The 15,437-nt window shown below is 36.1% G+C and overlaps 1 protein-coding gene across 2 annotated transcripts in view; it reads left to right on the top strand.

Annotated features, from left to right (window-relative positions):
* MYO3B (myosin IIIB) overlaps positions 1–15,437 on the top strand; it is a 196,765-nt gene that overhangs the window by 37,651 nt on the left and 143,677 nt on the right. For both annotated transcript variants that reach the window (XM_085228887.1, XM_031554299.2), the window contains exon 10: positions 8,784–8,929. In XM_085228887.1, coding sequence (XP_085085013.1) covers positions 8,784–8,929 — 146 coding nt within the window. The remainder of the gene's footprint in view (positions 1–8,783; positions 8,930–15,437) is intronic.

The following is a 15,437-nucleotide window of genomic DNA, read 5'->3' as shown; positions in this document are numbered from 1 at the left end:
TGAAAAGATTTGTCAAAATAACTAACCCAGTACCATAAGGATAGTAATTTATATCACATATTGATGCCTGTGTGAAAAACACTGATGAAGCTTCGTGATGTACCAGTCTGCAAAACAGCTGCAAGATGCTTAGGTATCCATCCTGCTGTTGTTGAAATAGCTTTTAAATTTGCAGTTGTGTAACACATGCTCAAGTCACTATAGTTGCTTTCTTTGTGTCTGTATGAACGACCTATTTCCTTTGACATGTGAGATGCAATTTACCTTACATCTTGGGAGAACATTCTGGTATTTTTAAAATATGCAGCCAAATTTTTATGTGAAATATGAATGCTTTGGACTGAAATAAGCTGAAAAAGACTGCCTGAGTAGCAGCTTTTTAGAAACAGTGATTTCTATGTGAAACTGTGCTGAGATCAGTAAAAACTAGAAAAGCACTCAAAAGTCTCAAAAATCTTGCTGCCAAAATTTTTGACATAGGATAAATTCTATGTCAAATCCAAATATTCCTTAAAGAACAGGAAGGAAATATTATTCAGAGAAATAGAAAGGATTTTTTTTTTTTAATTGGATTCTTACTATCTTCACGTGAAACATAGAAGCCCCAGATTGTATAATGCTAAAACAGAGCCTCGTTTCAGGTATAGGTGAGAAAGATGGATGTAAACAGAAGGGGGAATAGGAATGGAAGATGAAGCCTTCCTTAAAGGAATGAACTACAGGAGTGTTTTGGAGAAATGAACAGTGTGAAGTAAAACTGTCAGAATATTTTCCTTGGCAAAATGCAGGAAAGTATTCAGATACAAGTGAATAACAGGATATGGGCAGGACACAAATACACTGGAAACAAGAATCAGCTGTTAAGCCTGGATAAGGAACAGTCTGTATAATGAGGAAAAGCATCATACTGTAAGATGAACTTCGCAAAATGCATTAAAGGGATTATATAAAAATGGTACTTAAAATCACTGAAAAATAGCTGTGGCTGGAGGGTGTCCTAAGGTGTCTAGTTCAGCTCACTCTTTTTGCTGGTCAGCATAAAAATCAGTAGCTTTACTGTTTTGAGATGACTGGGACATTATATTTTTTTCTTGTTTTTTCCCTAATGTTTGAGTAGCAGTAACAGTACTATCAAAAAGATTTGTCCTTGAGCATTTGTTTTCGAGCAGAACACAGAATGAACCAAAAAGTTGCTGAAAATGAAAATGCAGAATCAAACCAGGCAGTGTGGAAGCATCTGAAGAACTTGGCAAGGGCAGAGAAGCTTTAAAGTAGACTCCCTTGAAAATCAGTCATTGCTGTTTAACCTAACTAGTATTATCTTACAGTTAGAAAAACAGACATACAGAAGCTGGAACACAGAAAACTGTCAAACCAAAAAAGATAAATAAGGCGGAACTATTTAAGTACTGTGGTTGTTTAGGTTGTTTAAAGCTTCCTATTGCCAAATACCTGAAGTTACCCTGAAGACTGTTTCTATTATGCTGAGATGAATTGTGTTAAATGCTAGCAAGAGGAAACAGATTAGAAATCTTGGAACAGAACTTCCTTTACTTCCTCACTCCCAAACCTGAATGTGTCTTGTTTTCAGCCTCCATTGCAGAGCTGGACAAAACCTAGCCAGAACTGAATGGCAAACTTTCTTTTTCCCAAGTAATTGAAATATCACAAAAGCATATACCTACACCTGCACACTGAGTTTTATTTACCAGTTCACGTTTTGTTTAATGAAATTATTGTGATCTAGTCAGCTAGATTCTTGCAATTTACCCTGACCCTTAAAACAAGCTCAGTTAGAATCTATATGTTTGGGAACAAAAATAGAAAAAGGTAATTGAACACAGAAAGAATTGAAAAGATGCTGAAGGCAATTTAAGCCACAAGGAGTACAGTGACATTTTTATTGATAACTGCTAGAAAATGACAACTACATATATAATTATGATTTGAATGGAATGAAATTATAACATAGTTGATCCTTTGAAGAACTGCATTTTGAAATGTGATGCAAAACAGTAGGAGAGCATGGAGCTTTTGAACATGCTGATTTATAATGAACTGTAGGAATCCACAGCTCAGTATAAGTAAGATAGTTTTCAATAATATATATATGCACTTTTCTGCTAGAAAGCCATTTAAAAATAGTTGTACAGTATGAAATTTTTGTGATTTAAAAAAAAAGCTTCATGAACTTTATATCTTCTCTTTGTTTAATAAGGAAAATTTTGGAAGTGTTTCTTCATAATATATTCTGCAAAGGTGTAATAACTACTCTCCTACAACTTATGAACTATTGAACTGGCTGTAACTGCAATTTTTTTTTTTTTAAACTTGTGAATTGTAGTAAATGAAATAAGATGGAAAACATAAAAAGACATCCAGTCAAAAATCAATATTAAATTATATTTAAAATCTTCCTCTGGAAGAAACTTCATAGGTGTAGGGAACATTTCTTCTTCTTCAGCAGAATTTTACATTTATCTGGCCTCAGAATTAATTGTGAAATATTTGAAAATCGCATGTATTTTTTTAGTGTGGGGAAAAAAAAAAAGCATGAATAATTGGATGCATGACTTCTGTTACATTGTGATTTGGACAATGCCTGTAGTTTAACATTACTGTGTTTATGTTAGGGCATAAGTGTATGGTGTAAAGGAAATGTCTGCTTGACATAATTTGAAATAACATCACTGCTTTCAGGGGGTTAAAAGAATGGGACACCACAATGCGTTAGACAGTTATATTTAGGGAATATAATCTATCTCTTTGAAATGAGGAACTGGCTTTCAGTGTGGTCATGTAGCACATGTGGTAAATACTATGGCCGTGAGAGAGAGAAACTGCTACACCATAAATGTGTGAAAGCAGATGAGGAAATAAAAGGTGGGAACCTTTGCTCTAAATAGCTGGGGCAAGACTGGGTGGAAGAATGGAGGGAGCTGTTATAGCAGGTGATTGGCAGAAAGCGGGATAGAATTAGATCTCTAGAAGGCCACATATAACTGAGCTGACTGATTCTGAGATGTCATCTTCTGAGAGCTGAATGGCATGATATAAACAAAGTTACTTTTTGGAGAACACATTTTAAGAAAGTGAATAAAGAAATAAAAGCCAGTTTCTGCTTTGGTTGTTTTTCCCCGCTTTCTTATTTTCAGGCTACTTGTATAATGAGCTGTGGTAGCAAGGAGTTATGCTGAAACTGCTTAAAGCCTGTAAGGAAAGCAATAGAATTCAGAAAGCTACATTTTGAACTATAATGAGGTTTCTTTAAAGATAATGGTGTATGAGAGGCAGACAGTACAGCAGAACAGCACCAGTGAACTCTCGCTTCAGAGGAGAGGTATAGCAGAATACATCACTGCCTCCTTTGTCTCTGGGAGACCTACATTCTTCCTTAGGGGCTGGAATGGCAGAAGGGGCTTGAAACAGGGAGCAGCCAGAGGGAAGATCAGTACCTGGGCAGTTACCTTTGGTAGCATAGCCATGATCTTGTGAAGGAATACGGAGTGGCTGGAGGTGTGCATTTGTTCCAACCAAAACAGCGGATGTGGAAGACTTGTGAAACTTCTGTGTAGTTTAAAAAAAAAAAAAAAAAAAAAAAAAAAAGAGAGAGAAAATTTTGTACTTCTTGCACAGAGATTTGTGCACTAAGTGGATTTACCTATGGGGCTGTAGTTGCCTCTGTTTTCTGTTGCTTTGTGCAATACCATTTCCAAATCTCTGGAGATTGTGTTATCCTTACTGCCCAGGTTCTCTGGGTTGGTAATGAACCATGTCAATTACACTACTAATAAGTAGTGTTGAAGCCATGATGAATCCATGATATAAAGCAAAACGTGCTCAAAAGCTTATCCTTTTTCCATGCTATACTAGTCCATATATCTGTTGGACTAATAAGAGGTACTCTTTTTCCCTGTGATTGTAGTCTTCCGTTAGGGCAGTCCAATAGTCTCAGGTATATTTCACTGGGATGATGTAAAAATAAAAATGCTTTGTTCTTTAATTCATAGCTGTTAAATTACAAATGGCTGCTTGATAGAAAATTAATTTAAATGAATCAATGTTAATTGAAACGATTAGTAATGCAAATGATTCAAAATATTAATTACTTCTTATTTTGGAAACATTTTTAACAATGTAATCATTTTCTCATACACCACAGAGTGATAATCACAAATAAGGAACAGAAATTAAAATAAAAAGGTGAGGGAATACATAACCAATTTCAGACATGAATTTGCTTATTTTATTTGTGTGAATGTGCGTGTGTACAATAAATAAATGTTATATATACCCTAAATACATATGCATTAACTTTGCTCTGGATAATTCGGTATCCTCAGTGTTTTTTTGTGTTGACTTCTTTATGCTGATGCACAATATTTAATTTTAAATTTACCACATATATAAATTAAGTTGGATTACATAGTGTCAGATGGAGCACAGAAATTCAGTTGATTTATTTCTACTTGCATAGTTAGCAATTTTGTTCTCCTTGCAGCAAGGGTAAGAATTTTGTTCCACGTTTATTTTTCATACGCTGTGCTCTGCTTTCAGCATTGTGCTCACACACCTCATAAGCTGCTTAGTTAGCTACGGCAGCTGAGTACAGCACTGCCTTTCTTCAGGAATATCAACATTCTAACTACAGACTCCTTTCTGCTGGTGGGTCATCACCAGGGCTAATTGTGTAGTGATTGTCTCCAGGTAGCAGATCTGTACTGTTACTGTCAGTCTGTTATGCTGTGTGTGCTTGCAGCTGTTTCACGCATGCATTGTCTGTATGTAGACAAAATGGAAGTAAGTTCACTTCTTATAATTCCCGGTAAGCTTTGAAAGGTTTGATGTATTTTCCTTCTGCTAAACATATGTAGATCTTACTTTTTGATCAGAAGCAATACATCCAGTGTACAAATAACAGCTAGTGCTCTGTATTATGTTTTCCTTTTTTCATATCCACCCGAGATCTACTTACATGCTTGCTGGAGTTCAGAGAAATCTTTGCATTGATTTCAAAGCGAGCAGAATTATATCCTTGAGTACAAAATCTTTTTGTCAGGGAGTGAATCATATTGTGTTCTTCTGTGAAGTGTTATGTTTCTGTAAAAGTTATAAATTGCACAGAATGCCTAATCCCTGGCTTCTCTAAATGCCCTCCAGTTAGTGTGACTGATTTATGTGCTGTTTTTGCCAGACCAGTGAATTGCCCCCACCTCACCCTGTCCCACTGTGACCCTCTACACAAATAGCGTTGACAAGTACCATCATGTTGCCCGTTCTTCTGTGTGATGATAAGGTATTTTTCATCCTAATGCAGTATAACTGGGTGGGAAACAGTGATGAAATCACTAGTACAAAAGGTCTGTCTCCTTAGCAACCTGGGCTACTGTGTGTGCGTAAACAGCCTATGCTGAAGTGAAATACTTGGTGCTTGTTCCTATGACATTCACTGCCAAATCTCAAGATTAACTACATCTTCCCAAAACATCAAGGGATGCAAACTGCCTTTTCTTCTTGACTTTTACCAGTATGGGGGGATTTTACTGGACACAAAACAGGTACAGATGTGATGTCATTACATAAGGTTGAGAAAGAAGTAGCAGATTCTTCAGTTCCAGATAATTTCTGGGCTCTCTGCCTTCAGGTCCCACTGCGCAGAGCAGGAATCAGTAGAGCTTTAGAAGCTGGGAGGCTGTTTTAGCTCCTCCAGAATTCTGACTGAAAAGAGCAGATATTCCCAAAAATAAGTATCTCTGACTTCTCTGTAGAGACAGGAACATAATAAAAGATGAATCAATAGGAATTTTTTTTAACTGGCTTTCAGAGATTTTTGCTCTGCAGGGAGTTCCTGTGGTTTTCAGAACTGGGGCACTCCCAAGGACTTAGCTTGTAAATTATGACTGAGAGAATTATTTCTTTAAATTTTGAGGCAGAGTTGTCTGCTAGCCAAAATATAAAGCTAATTGTCTATATATACTGATCATCAAGGAAAAAGCTGTAATCAAACTCTTGCTTTGAAAATTAAAATTAGTGCTATTTACTGTGCTTCTATTAGTGGTGCATAAGATGGTGAGATTCTAATAATAAGTTCCACTGAAATTTAAAGCTTGTTTCAAACCAGAGCGGTCACTACAGTCATGTACATGCCACATAGATATGTCAGAAAAGGAGCTGACTTAGTGCATTTTCTCTGAAGCTGATCTCACTACTAAAATATACTTGGTAATAAAATCCATTGTTGAATTTTTGGAAACAAAAAGAATGCAGATTAAGGGGAATATTTTTCTAAAAGAATCACTTCAGGCTCTGATGTTGGAATGAAAGACAAACTGACAGCATTTAATTCCCCTGGGTAAGAGTGCAAGTATTTTAACTCCATATGCTGTATTTACGGAATTTGTAGCTGTTAGTGGTGGAACATAGGGTATCTAGAGATGCTTTATTCATTCTTCTCTCTTTGCTTGGTAGGTAACACATTGTAAAGCTGAGAGAAGCTCAAAGCTTTTTTTTTTTTTTTTTTTTTAACCAACAGTGCTGGTATACCATTCCTCTTTACCAGCAAATTGTGCCATTAGCTTGTAGTTAGAAGCTATTTAGATGTGCTTATAGAGTAACAAGTGGTGGTGTCTTAAATGTGGGAAACCTCAGCTGTGCTTTTGGTTTTGCTGCTGATCCAGTGTGACCTTGAGCAGGTGCTTCTTCCCTTGAAAATGAAAATATATTCCTCTGCTTCATAAAGTTGGAGAACAAATAGCCAAATATTTGCAAAAAACTCAGCACAACGGTGAGAACTTGGCAACTTTTGCAGTAGTCACTGTTAACAGATGGACTTTAAGCAGCCTTTCAATCAAGCAGATAAAAATTTTTCTTATATAAAGAAGGAAGGACCACAGCACGTTGTATTGGGTCTACTACAGATAAGCCACTTCCAGCTTCCTCTGAGTCATGGCCTTGGAAGCTGACTTGCATGTTTGTTTGTTTGTTTTTAATTGAAAAAATGCGCATGAGTACACAGATGTTTTTCCTTATTATGTTTGTTTTTTTATATAGTTTCCAAAACAAGTGCCCTTTCAAGCCTTGAGGAAAACTGCACTGGGGGATATACCAGCTGATGCCAAGTATGGCCTTAGAACAAATCATCTGACGATGGTTCTTCATACTGACTTACATGACTTTACAAGAAATTTCATTTCTTTCCTTCTTTTTAAGATTCAGTATAATGAAATGAAATTATCCTATAGGCTTCTGAAATAAGAGTGACGATTTAAAGCTGTATGAGTTGCATAGAATCTGTCTACTGTATCTTTTTCAAGAGATGAGGAATCTCTAGAATGAGATGAAGGTTATAATGAATTCTTGAAAGAACTAAGAAATATGTTAGAGTTTTCATTCTAGATGTTCTGTTGGAAAAAAAAAAAGGGGGAGGGGGGGAATTAACTAGTGACCAACTGCCACCTTAAATCATATACATTTTTGCAGTATTGTAGATCGTATGTGTAACACCTCTTTTCTGATAAAGTATGTGATGGGGTTATGAATTCCAGAGCAAGAGTTGGACAGATCATATGTGCCTGTTGAATAGAACAAGGATCATGTCTGTGAGGTGAGGTTCTGGAGAAAAAGCAGCCTTTTGAGAGGTTGAACTGAAATCAGGATACTCTACAGGAAAGGTTTCCGTACATCAGGCTGCCTGCCAGCAGCTACCTGGGATGCTGACTTGCAGGTTGGCACTTCTGCAAAGCAGTGCCCTAAACTGAAGCCTTAACACAAAGCTTGGAAGTAAAACTGAAAGTATTACTTGAAAGTAAGAAATAAATAAATAATCTCACACAGAAACAGCAACCCTGGGAAATGCTATCAGATGTTTCTGGTTAAGTACAAATTAGTAACAACAATTAGAACTTGGAGAAAAATCACAGAAGTAGATATTAGCAGTATGCAGGGATCTGCTGTTGGTGTAACTGTTGTGATTTAAGAATACAGACTTGAGCCAGAATAAAAAACCAATGAACTGACATTTTTGCTGTTGCAAAGATAAGTCTAAATTTAAACAGTACTCTGAATCTCATGTTCAAATGAATGTCATGTATCCAGCTTGTATCTAGTAGTTAGCTTTTGATTAGAGTGCAAACAATGAGTTAACTGGAAGTGTACATCGAGTTTATGATTCAAAACTCTGCTGATGTTCAAAGGAAGATTCCTGTTAACTTCAATTTGTCTTAGGGAACATGGTATGTTAAGATTTTATTTTTTTTTAATCATTATTAGTTGAACCTAGTAGAGATTAACTAAAATTAAAAAATATATGTTTATTTAAAAAGGCAGAAATGAATACAGGAATATTCTTATCTAAAAAGTAGCTGTGCAAATCTGTCTTTCCTCATGAATAGTCATAGAAGTTGATAAGAATAACATCAAATGGATTCTGTGTCTTCTTTTGCAATGGTTGTTGTAGGAAGTGTGTTCAAGAACAGAATTTAATAAAGCAATGTTCTTTGTATAGATTTATGAAGCATTCCATGCAGCTTAATTAAAAAACAAAAACAAAAACACAACAGACTGTTTTTAAAATAATAATAATTAAAAAGCAACAATTAAGAGAAGTTGTCATTTACTGATAAATTCTGTGGGGTATTTACCAACTGAGTTATGAGTTATATATCCAAGGATATGAATTTGAAAGCTAATCAGGATTTTAGGCATGACTCAAAGAAATTCTTTAGTGTCACACTAGGATGGCCTGAATTTGTATTATGTTAATACATTGTTTTGGTTTCTGATAGGTCATTGCTTGTGAACAGCAATATGACTACTCATATGATGCTCGATGTGACGTATGGTCTTTGGGAATAACAGCTATTGAACTCGGTGATGGAGACCCTCCTTTATTTGACATGCATCCAGTGAAAACTCTTTTTAAAATTCCAAGGTATGACAGTAGATGGCTCTCTTCGCTCGCTAGTTTGTTCTGAAGCACTAGTCAAATGTGGAAGAAGTATTAGGTAAACATTTTTGGTTCAAATCCTAAGAATTTATTATAAGAAAACAGATCAAAAAGTTGTACTGTTGTCTTTTTTTTTTTAAGCCTGGCTTCTTAAAAAAAAAAAAAAAAAATTCTCCTTGAAATGATACACCATTACATATTTATTTTATTCTATCTTGAATGTAAAATCATGTAATTTATAAGTACCTCTATTTAATATTTTTTTTTTAGCTACTATTTATAAAAACCCTTTGTTTCAAAAAAGGAAGAAGGCAACGTTTGAAACTGTTAAATAACATTTTCCAATGTTATTCCTGTAGTCTTAGGCCACTTTTACCATGGAAGAAAAATACACAGTTTAGACAGTGTTATGAAACAGTTTCAGCAAACAGTAGTTGTCATTTAGTTTTTCATTTACTCGAGGATGTTAAGATATGTCAATCCAGAGCTTCACATATGGAAATGAAAAGGAAATAGAAATTACTTCCACTTAACTGTGGAATTAACTGTATTACTTCATGCTGACTATTTCTGGTTTCACTTTGTTTTCATTTCATTGATGCTTCCTGAATATGTTGAGACTGACAGTATAAAATAGGGTTTAACAACAGAACAGTTGTAAAAATGGGAGAAATATATCCAGAACTTGTATGGCATTGATTACAGAATAGTGTATATTTTGTCTTTTCAACATTTGGTTCATAAAAAAGGAATCACCACAGGCTGATAACAGTTTAAAACATTCAGCTATACAAGAGTTTGACCTTTTCTTATCTGCTCAGTTATCATAGGCCTTTACAATTTCTTCTGATTGCAATTTGCATTTCTGATTAAGTCTATTTATATGCAGATGCAGTTATGCTAGGTTCTGCATCATATAGTTATCTCCTTCTCCCCAGCCCAGACGTGAACTGCCACCACTCTTTGCAAAATTATTCATACTGAAGCAGCAGTTCGTCTTGTTGCCTTTGCACAAGTATAAAACAGATCTGGTAATTAGGGAAGCAAGAGAATTTTCAGCGTACTGAAGCAATATCTATAAATTTTATCAGTGCTCAAAACAGTTTAAGAGAACAGAAGTCACATCAACGGTATACAGTAATAGCAGGCGAAAGGATGATACAAAGAATAAGTTATGTGGAGGCTTTGATTTCTGTGCATAGTTTTTTCTCTTTCCATATTTGCTGTTGCATCTCTGTATGACTTAGCAAAACCAAGATAAAATGTCTATTTTGGTGAAATAAATAATGGGAACATTAACTAAATATAAAAGTAGTAGTCTTTGATAATGACTTCTATGACAAGGGGTTTTTGCTGTGCTCTGTGTTTTATGAGCTATTGCTATACTTTATTACTGTTAACTGTGTATTCATATTAGTTAAGATAAGACTGCAGTAAGTGCTGCATGGCATAAGATCCTAGAGAGTGGGGAAATAGAGCTTCTCCTCCTGGTAGTTGTTTGGGTAAATACAAACAAAAGATATCTTCCTCTCTCATTGTGATTTGATAGTTTAGAAGTAATCTATTACATTGCAGCTATCAAAACTTGTTCAATCTAAAATCATCTAAGCTTGGGGACCTGGCATATTTTCGTTTTCTGCTTTCATAATGTCTGTGTCTGAAGCTGTACATGCAAATGTTATGCTATTGATCATTTCATCAATCCAGAGTAGGTTTCTCATCTCTGAATCTATTCAATTATTCAATACAAATTTCTATCTGCTGTAACACACAGTAGCAAGGAAGTCCACAGTTTAGCTCTATTTTATTTGAAGAATTCCCTCCTTTTATTTTTGTGTGCTACTCTCTAGCTCTATTTGATAAACCTCTGCAGCCTTAAAATAGGAAGGGGTCATCTGATTCCAATTTCCTCTCCCCAGCGATTGTCATTGTAAGATCCAAACAAAAGAGAAGGAACCTTGCTGGGTTTTTTTGTTTGTTTGTTTATTTTGCCAACTTTAAGTCCTTGCCTCTCAACTTCTTGCCTAAGACCTTTCCTGCATCATAATTTTGATCCAAAAGATCAAAAGTGAGTGAGAACAGCCTCACTGTGCTCCTTCACACCTTCCCTCCTGGCTTTCTGGATCAAAGTTTAAGTAGCACAAATGAGGGTGGCCCTGAAGAACTGGGGAATCCCAAAAGAGCCTCTGCAGACTCATTCAGGGAGCTGAGGAGTGCCAAAGAAGCAGCTGAGGAAAAAAGCTACGAACACACACTAGTGAGTCTTAAAGGATGCTCAAAGAAAAATTGAAGGGAATCCTGCAGCATTAACCTAAAACGTAACTTTGATGCCTTTCACTGCAGAAAGGAGACTCTCATTCCATTGTTAAATGACATCCATAAGAATTTATACATAGCACAACACTCACTGTTAGTAAGGTTGGTCTGCTCTGACTTCTGCTAGTGCTGTGTCAGACAATCATAGAACATTCTGAGTTGGATGGGACCCATAGGGATCACTGAGTCCAACTGCTGGCTCCACACAGGACTCCTATTGATAAACCACTGTCAACAGCCAAACCTCCGCTGTGGCCTGAGCTGGAGAACTCAATCCTGCTGATGACTGCTGTACCAAGAGGAGCTAAAGAGAGCTTCAAATTCCTGAAGACCCAATCTACATTTTTCTTTGGCTTCTAACAAGCAAACATCTAGATACCAATCTCTCTGCCTCTGACACAGTGGAGACTCCAGCCGTTACCTGCATGAAGTCCCCCAGTCACAGAAGGACAAGAGATGATGACTTTAAGTTGTGCCAGGGACACTCAGATTGGATATTAGGAAAAAATTCTTCTCAGAAAGAGTGGTAGTGCAGTGGCACAGGCTGCCCAGGGAGGTGGTGGGGTCAGGGAGGTGCCCCAGAACCATGGAGATGTGGCACGTGGTCAGTGGGAATGGTGAAGGTGGGATGATGGTTGGGCGTGGGAATCTTAGAGGTCTTTTCCAACCTTAGTGATTCTCTGATTCTATGATCCAAAGTGCTCAGCTCTAGTTTTTGACTCAGTGAAACTGCAGTTAGACTCTGGACTCAGTAAGTTTCTTAAGTGAGACAAACAGTTGTTGAACCTTCAGAGGCATTTGTTCTGTGCCTAGGATATCTTGTGTTTTAAAATTGCTCTGCTGATCCCTGCAATCAAACAGCTTAGATTATGGTGGGGTAAGTGAGTTGCAGAGTGTTCATACAACCTGAACGGATTTAATCTGAGTAATACCCAGTAGTCCCTGCCTCCTCATGTTCCAGAAGGTGCCTGCCAGAACTCACCCTACAATAAGCTCTGCTCCAGCAAACGTTTAAATCAAACTGTAAGTCTGCATATCTACTGACATGGGGGAAGGGCTAGCTCTTCTGATTATCAGAAGTTCATGAGTGGTGATAACACTGCTTTCAAGTGAAGTTTGGAGCTTAATGCTCCTCTTGGATACAGTGGGAATGGAGAACTGGTTCAGCTTGGCTTTACTTTCACTTGCAGTATGGCCACTAGCAGGAGCCTATCAGTTTCTGAAGTTATGTCACAACTCTAATTTGCCATTCAAGCCATGATGATGTTGGAGTTCAGTGGTGCTGACTATTAAGGTGCACAGTTCGAATTCTGGGATTATGGTCGTAATTTCAAAATCTGGGTCAGGAAGTGATATAACCTCACAGAGCTCCAGCCTTGTATATGTGCTCATACTCTAGTTTCTGACAGAGACATATACAATTTAATTAGCTCATAACTTCTCCTCTTTCAGCTGTGGTTTCTTGTGGTTTGATGTGAAATTGGCAAATCAGGTTTCAGCTATTGTTCAATGTACTAATGTACTAAATACACTAAAACAAAATGACAACACAGCATGTTGCACAGTTATACTGTGACTGTGGTACCCCTACAGTCAAGTTCCAATTTATCTGGAAGCATAAAAATCTACTGAGAATAATGAGCAATAAATGTTGTGTGTTATTGACCTCCTGCATATATCTGATTTCTGTATGTATTCTCCCTTTTTTTTTTTTTTTTTTTTTTTTTTTAAATGATTAGACTAATTTGACTTTGGAGAAGAGATGACATTGCCATTCACAGTAAATGATACTTGGGCATTACTCAGGCAGAGTTATCTGAAATTGTTTCTTTGTTCCCTTACATTCTTGATTACAGTAGATCCATATGTTTCTATTAACTTCTGCATGCTAAACTTGTCTAATTTTTATGCTGATGATTTCTTTGCATCAGCAGAAAAAATTGTAATTGTTTACAACTTTTAATACCAAAGAGTTAATAGTCTTTATAATGTTAGTAATGGTGAAGTTGCCAAAGCTAGATACAGAAATCTATATGCATGTTTCCAGAGAATTGTGGTTCCCTATTTGGGAATGGGACAGTACTTAAGTTTCTGTCAATTCTAGTTGTTTGCTTTTTTTCTGGAGACAGCCAGTAGTTGTGCCACTACCCTTGGCATTGAGTCAGCTTCTGGAGTTATTGAGCTAGACCTTTATTTAAATGAATTACACTGAAGTCTGCAAGTCTTTGACTTTATAGGGCTTAAACCAACCAGTGAATTAATGATTCTGTACTATGTCTGAACATTCGTATGCCCCCACGATCTTTGGAGACACCTTCTCAGTTCATGTTAGCAGATAATACAGAATTAGGCTTTTATAGATTTTTGGTTTTTTTTTGTTTAAACTACTTTGAGCAAGGAAATCAAAAGATAACAGTAGTCAACCATTTTTTTGCACTCTCTAAATAAGAAGCAAATAATGTATTAAATTCAGGTGGTACTAGTTACAAAGCCTAAATGTTCTTCCACATTGTAACAAATTACAGTTCTCTTTTCTGTACAGCTGTTAGACCTATAGAAGCAAAGGTCAGAGTGATACTGCTTTAGAAAATGAAATACTCAGCAAAACGTAGCTAAAATTTCAATCCTCAGGAAACTCTGTTCAGGAATTAAATCTTTATTCTAAGACTTAAGATATTTGTTTAACTTATCATCTCCAGCTAACACAGGTTCATGTTTCAGTTCTGTAACTTGAGCTATGGATGGACAAAGACCATGGAATGATGAGGTCTGCAGAGGAGCTTGTCTGTGGATATTTCATAGAGCACTGTTGGAAGAAAGGCTGCAGAGAAATATGTTGCTTTATGTCCTTCATTTTTTAGTGTATATTAAACTGGAACTACTAACTGTGTGTGCAGTTTGAAGAGGGTAACAAAAGTGCACTGATGACCTGACAGTATTGATTCTTGTCCTAGATGAGAGACACACATACACTGTTTCTCATGTCTACAACTCTGTCTTGCAACTACGGGAAATCTATTTGAACAGAACAATAAAAAAGTTTCTTTTCATTGCGTCCACCTTAAGAAAATATTAGAGATTTAATTTATTCAAGAAGAAAAAGTAGACTTGCACTTTATAGGGCAGGTTAACACTCCAACCTTACTCTGTATCTCAATTCAGGCATGAAGCACAGGTTTCTCCACTATGCTCACTTCCCTGAAAATCTGACCATTACTTCATTGTAGGAGACGCTGAATGATGAGCACTTCTAAAATAATAATAATAATAATAATTAAAAAAAAAAAGTATTTTCAGATCTGAAGTTTTAACTTCATACCTTTGAATTTTCCTATTTCTTGTTCCTACAGAGCACAATGTCTGAAATAAATATCTGATAGCTGAAATGAAACGAAGAAAAAACATCAGTTAAAATTTAAGTAAGAAATTTCATTAGACACTAGTCTTTCAGACCTAAATTTTGTTTGCATAAGGTGAATTTGAAAGAAAAAGGGGTACTTACTTATTGACTAATGTAAATTTTAGAAATTTAGAATTTTAGAAACCTTTCTCATTCATTCTATTACATGAATGTGCACTGTTTTAGAAGCTTTTGTGACACCACATGCATGAGCCTTATTCTTAAAACTGCTGATGAGAAACCAAACATCATCTTATAGCAAATGTTAATGTTCTGTTTTGCAATGATACACACATTATCCCTCATCAAAATGAATTCTCGGATCTAAATCATAAATCTTCTGAAAAGGGACCTCCAGTGCCTACAGATAAATCATGCTGAGAAGACACTGAACCATGAAACAATTCTGTTAACATGTCATCTGTCTAGAAATATATTCTCAAATCTCCAACAGAAGGGTCTAAATTATGAAGGGAATGTGGCCTAGCAAAGTTAGTAATTTGGGAATTGACACTTTTAGCCTATTCCATCTGCTGCATTACGTAGGTGTGTCTGTTTTGGCAAAATATTACAGAGATTGTCAAACACCAGTAGACCTCTGCTTTTTAAAACAAAATAGACCCATAAGTATTTCAAATCATGCTATCTTGTAAGAAGTATTACATCATACCAATACTATCTCATAAGGTAGAAGTAATTTGAAATTTTGCAAAGACAAGTAATGGATATGAAAAGTTATGTAGCAAAGAGGAGATAACTACTGTACATTGTATTCTG

The sequence above is a fragment of the Meleagris gallopavo genome, chromosome 7, assembly GCF_905368555.1.
Source record: "Meleagris gallopavo chromosome 7, MGAL_WU_HG_1.1, whole genome shotgun sequence".
NCBI lineage: Eukaryota > Metazoa > Chordata > Aves > Galliformes > Phasianidae > Meleagris > Meleagris gallopavo.
The sequence above is the reverse complement of the archived record's forward strand: the minus strand, read 5'-3'. Positions and strand labels throughout refer to the sequence as shown.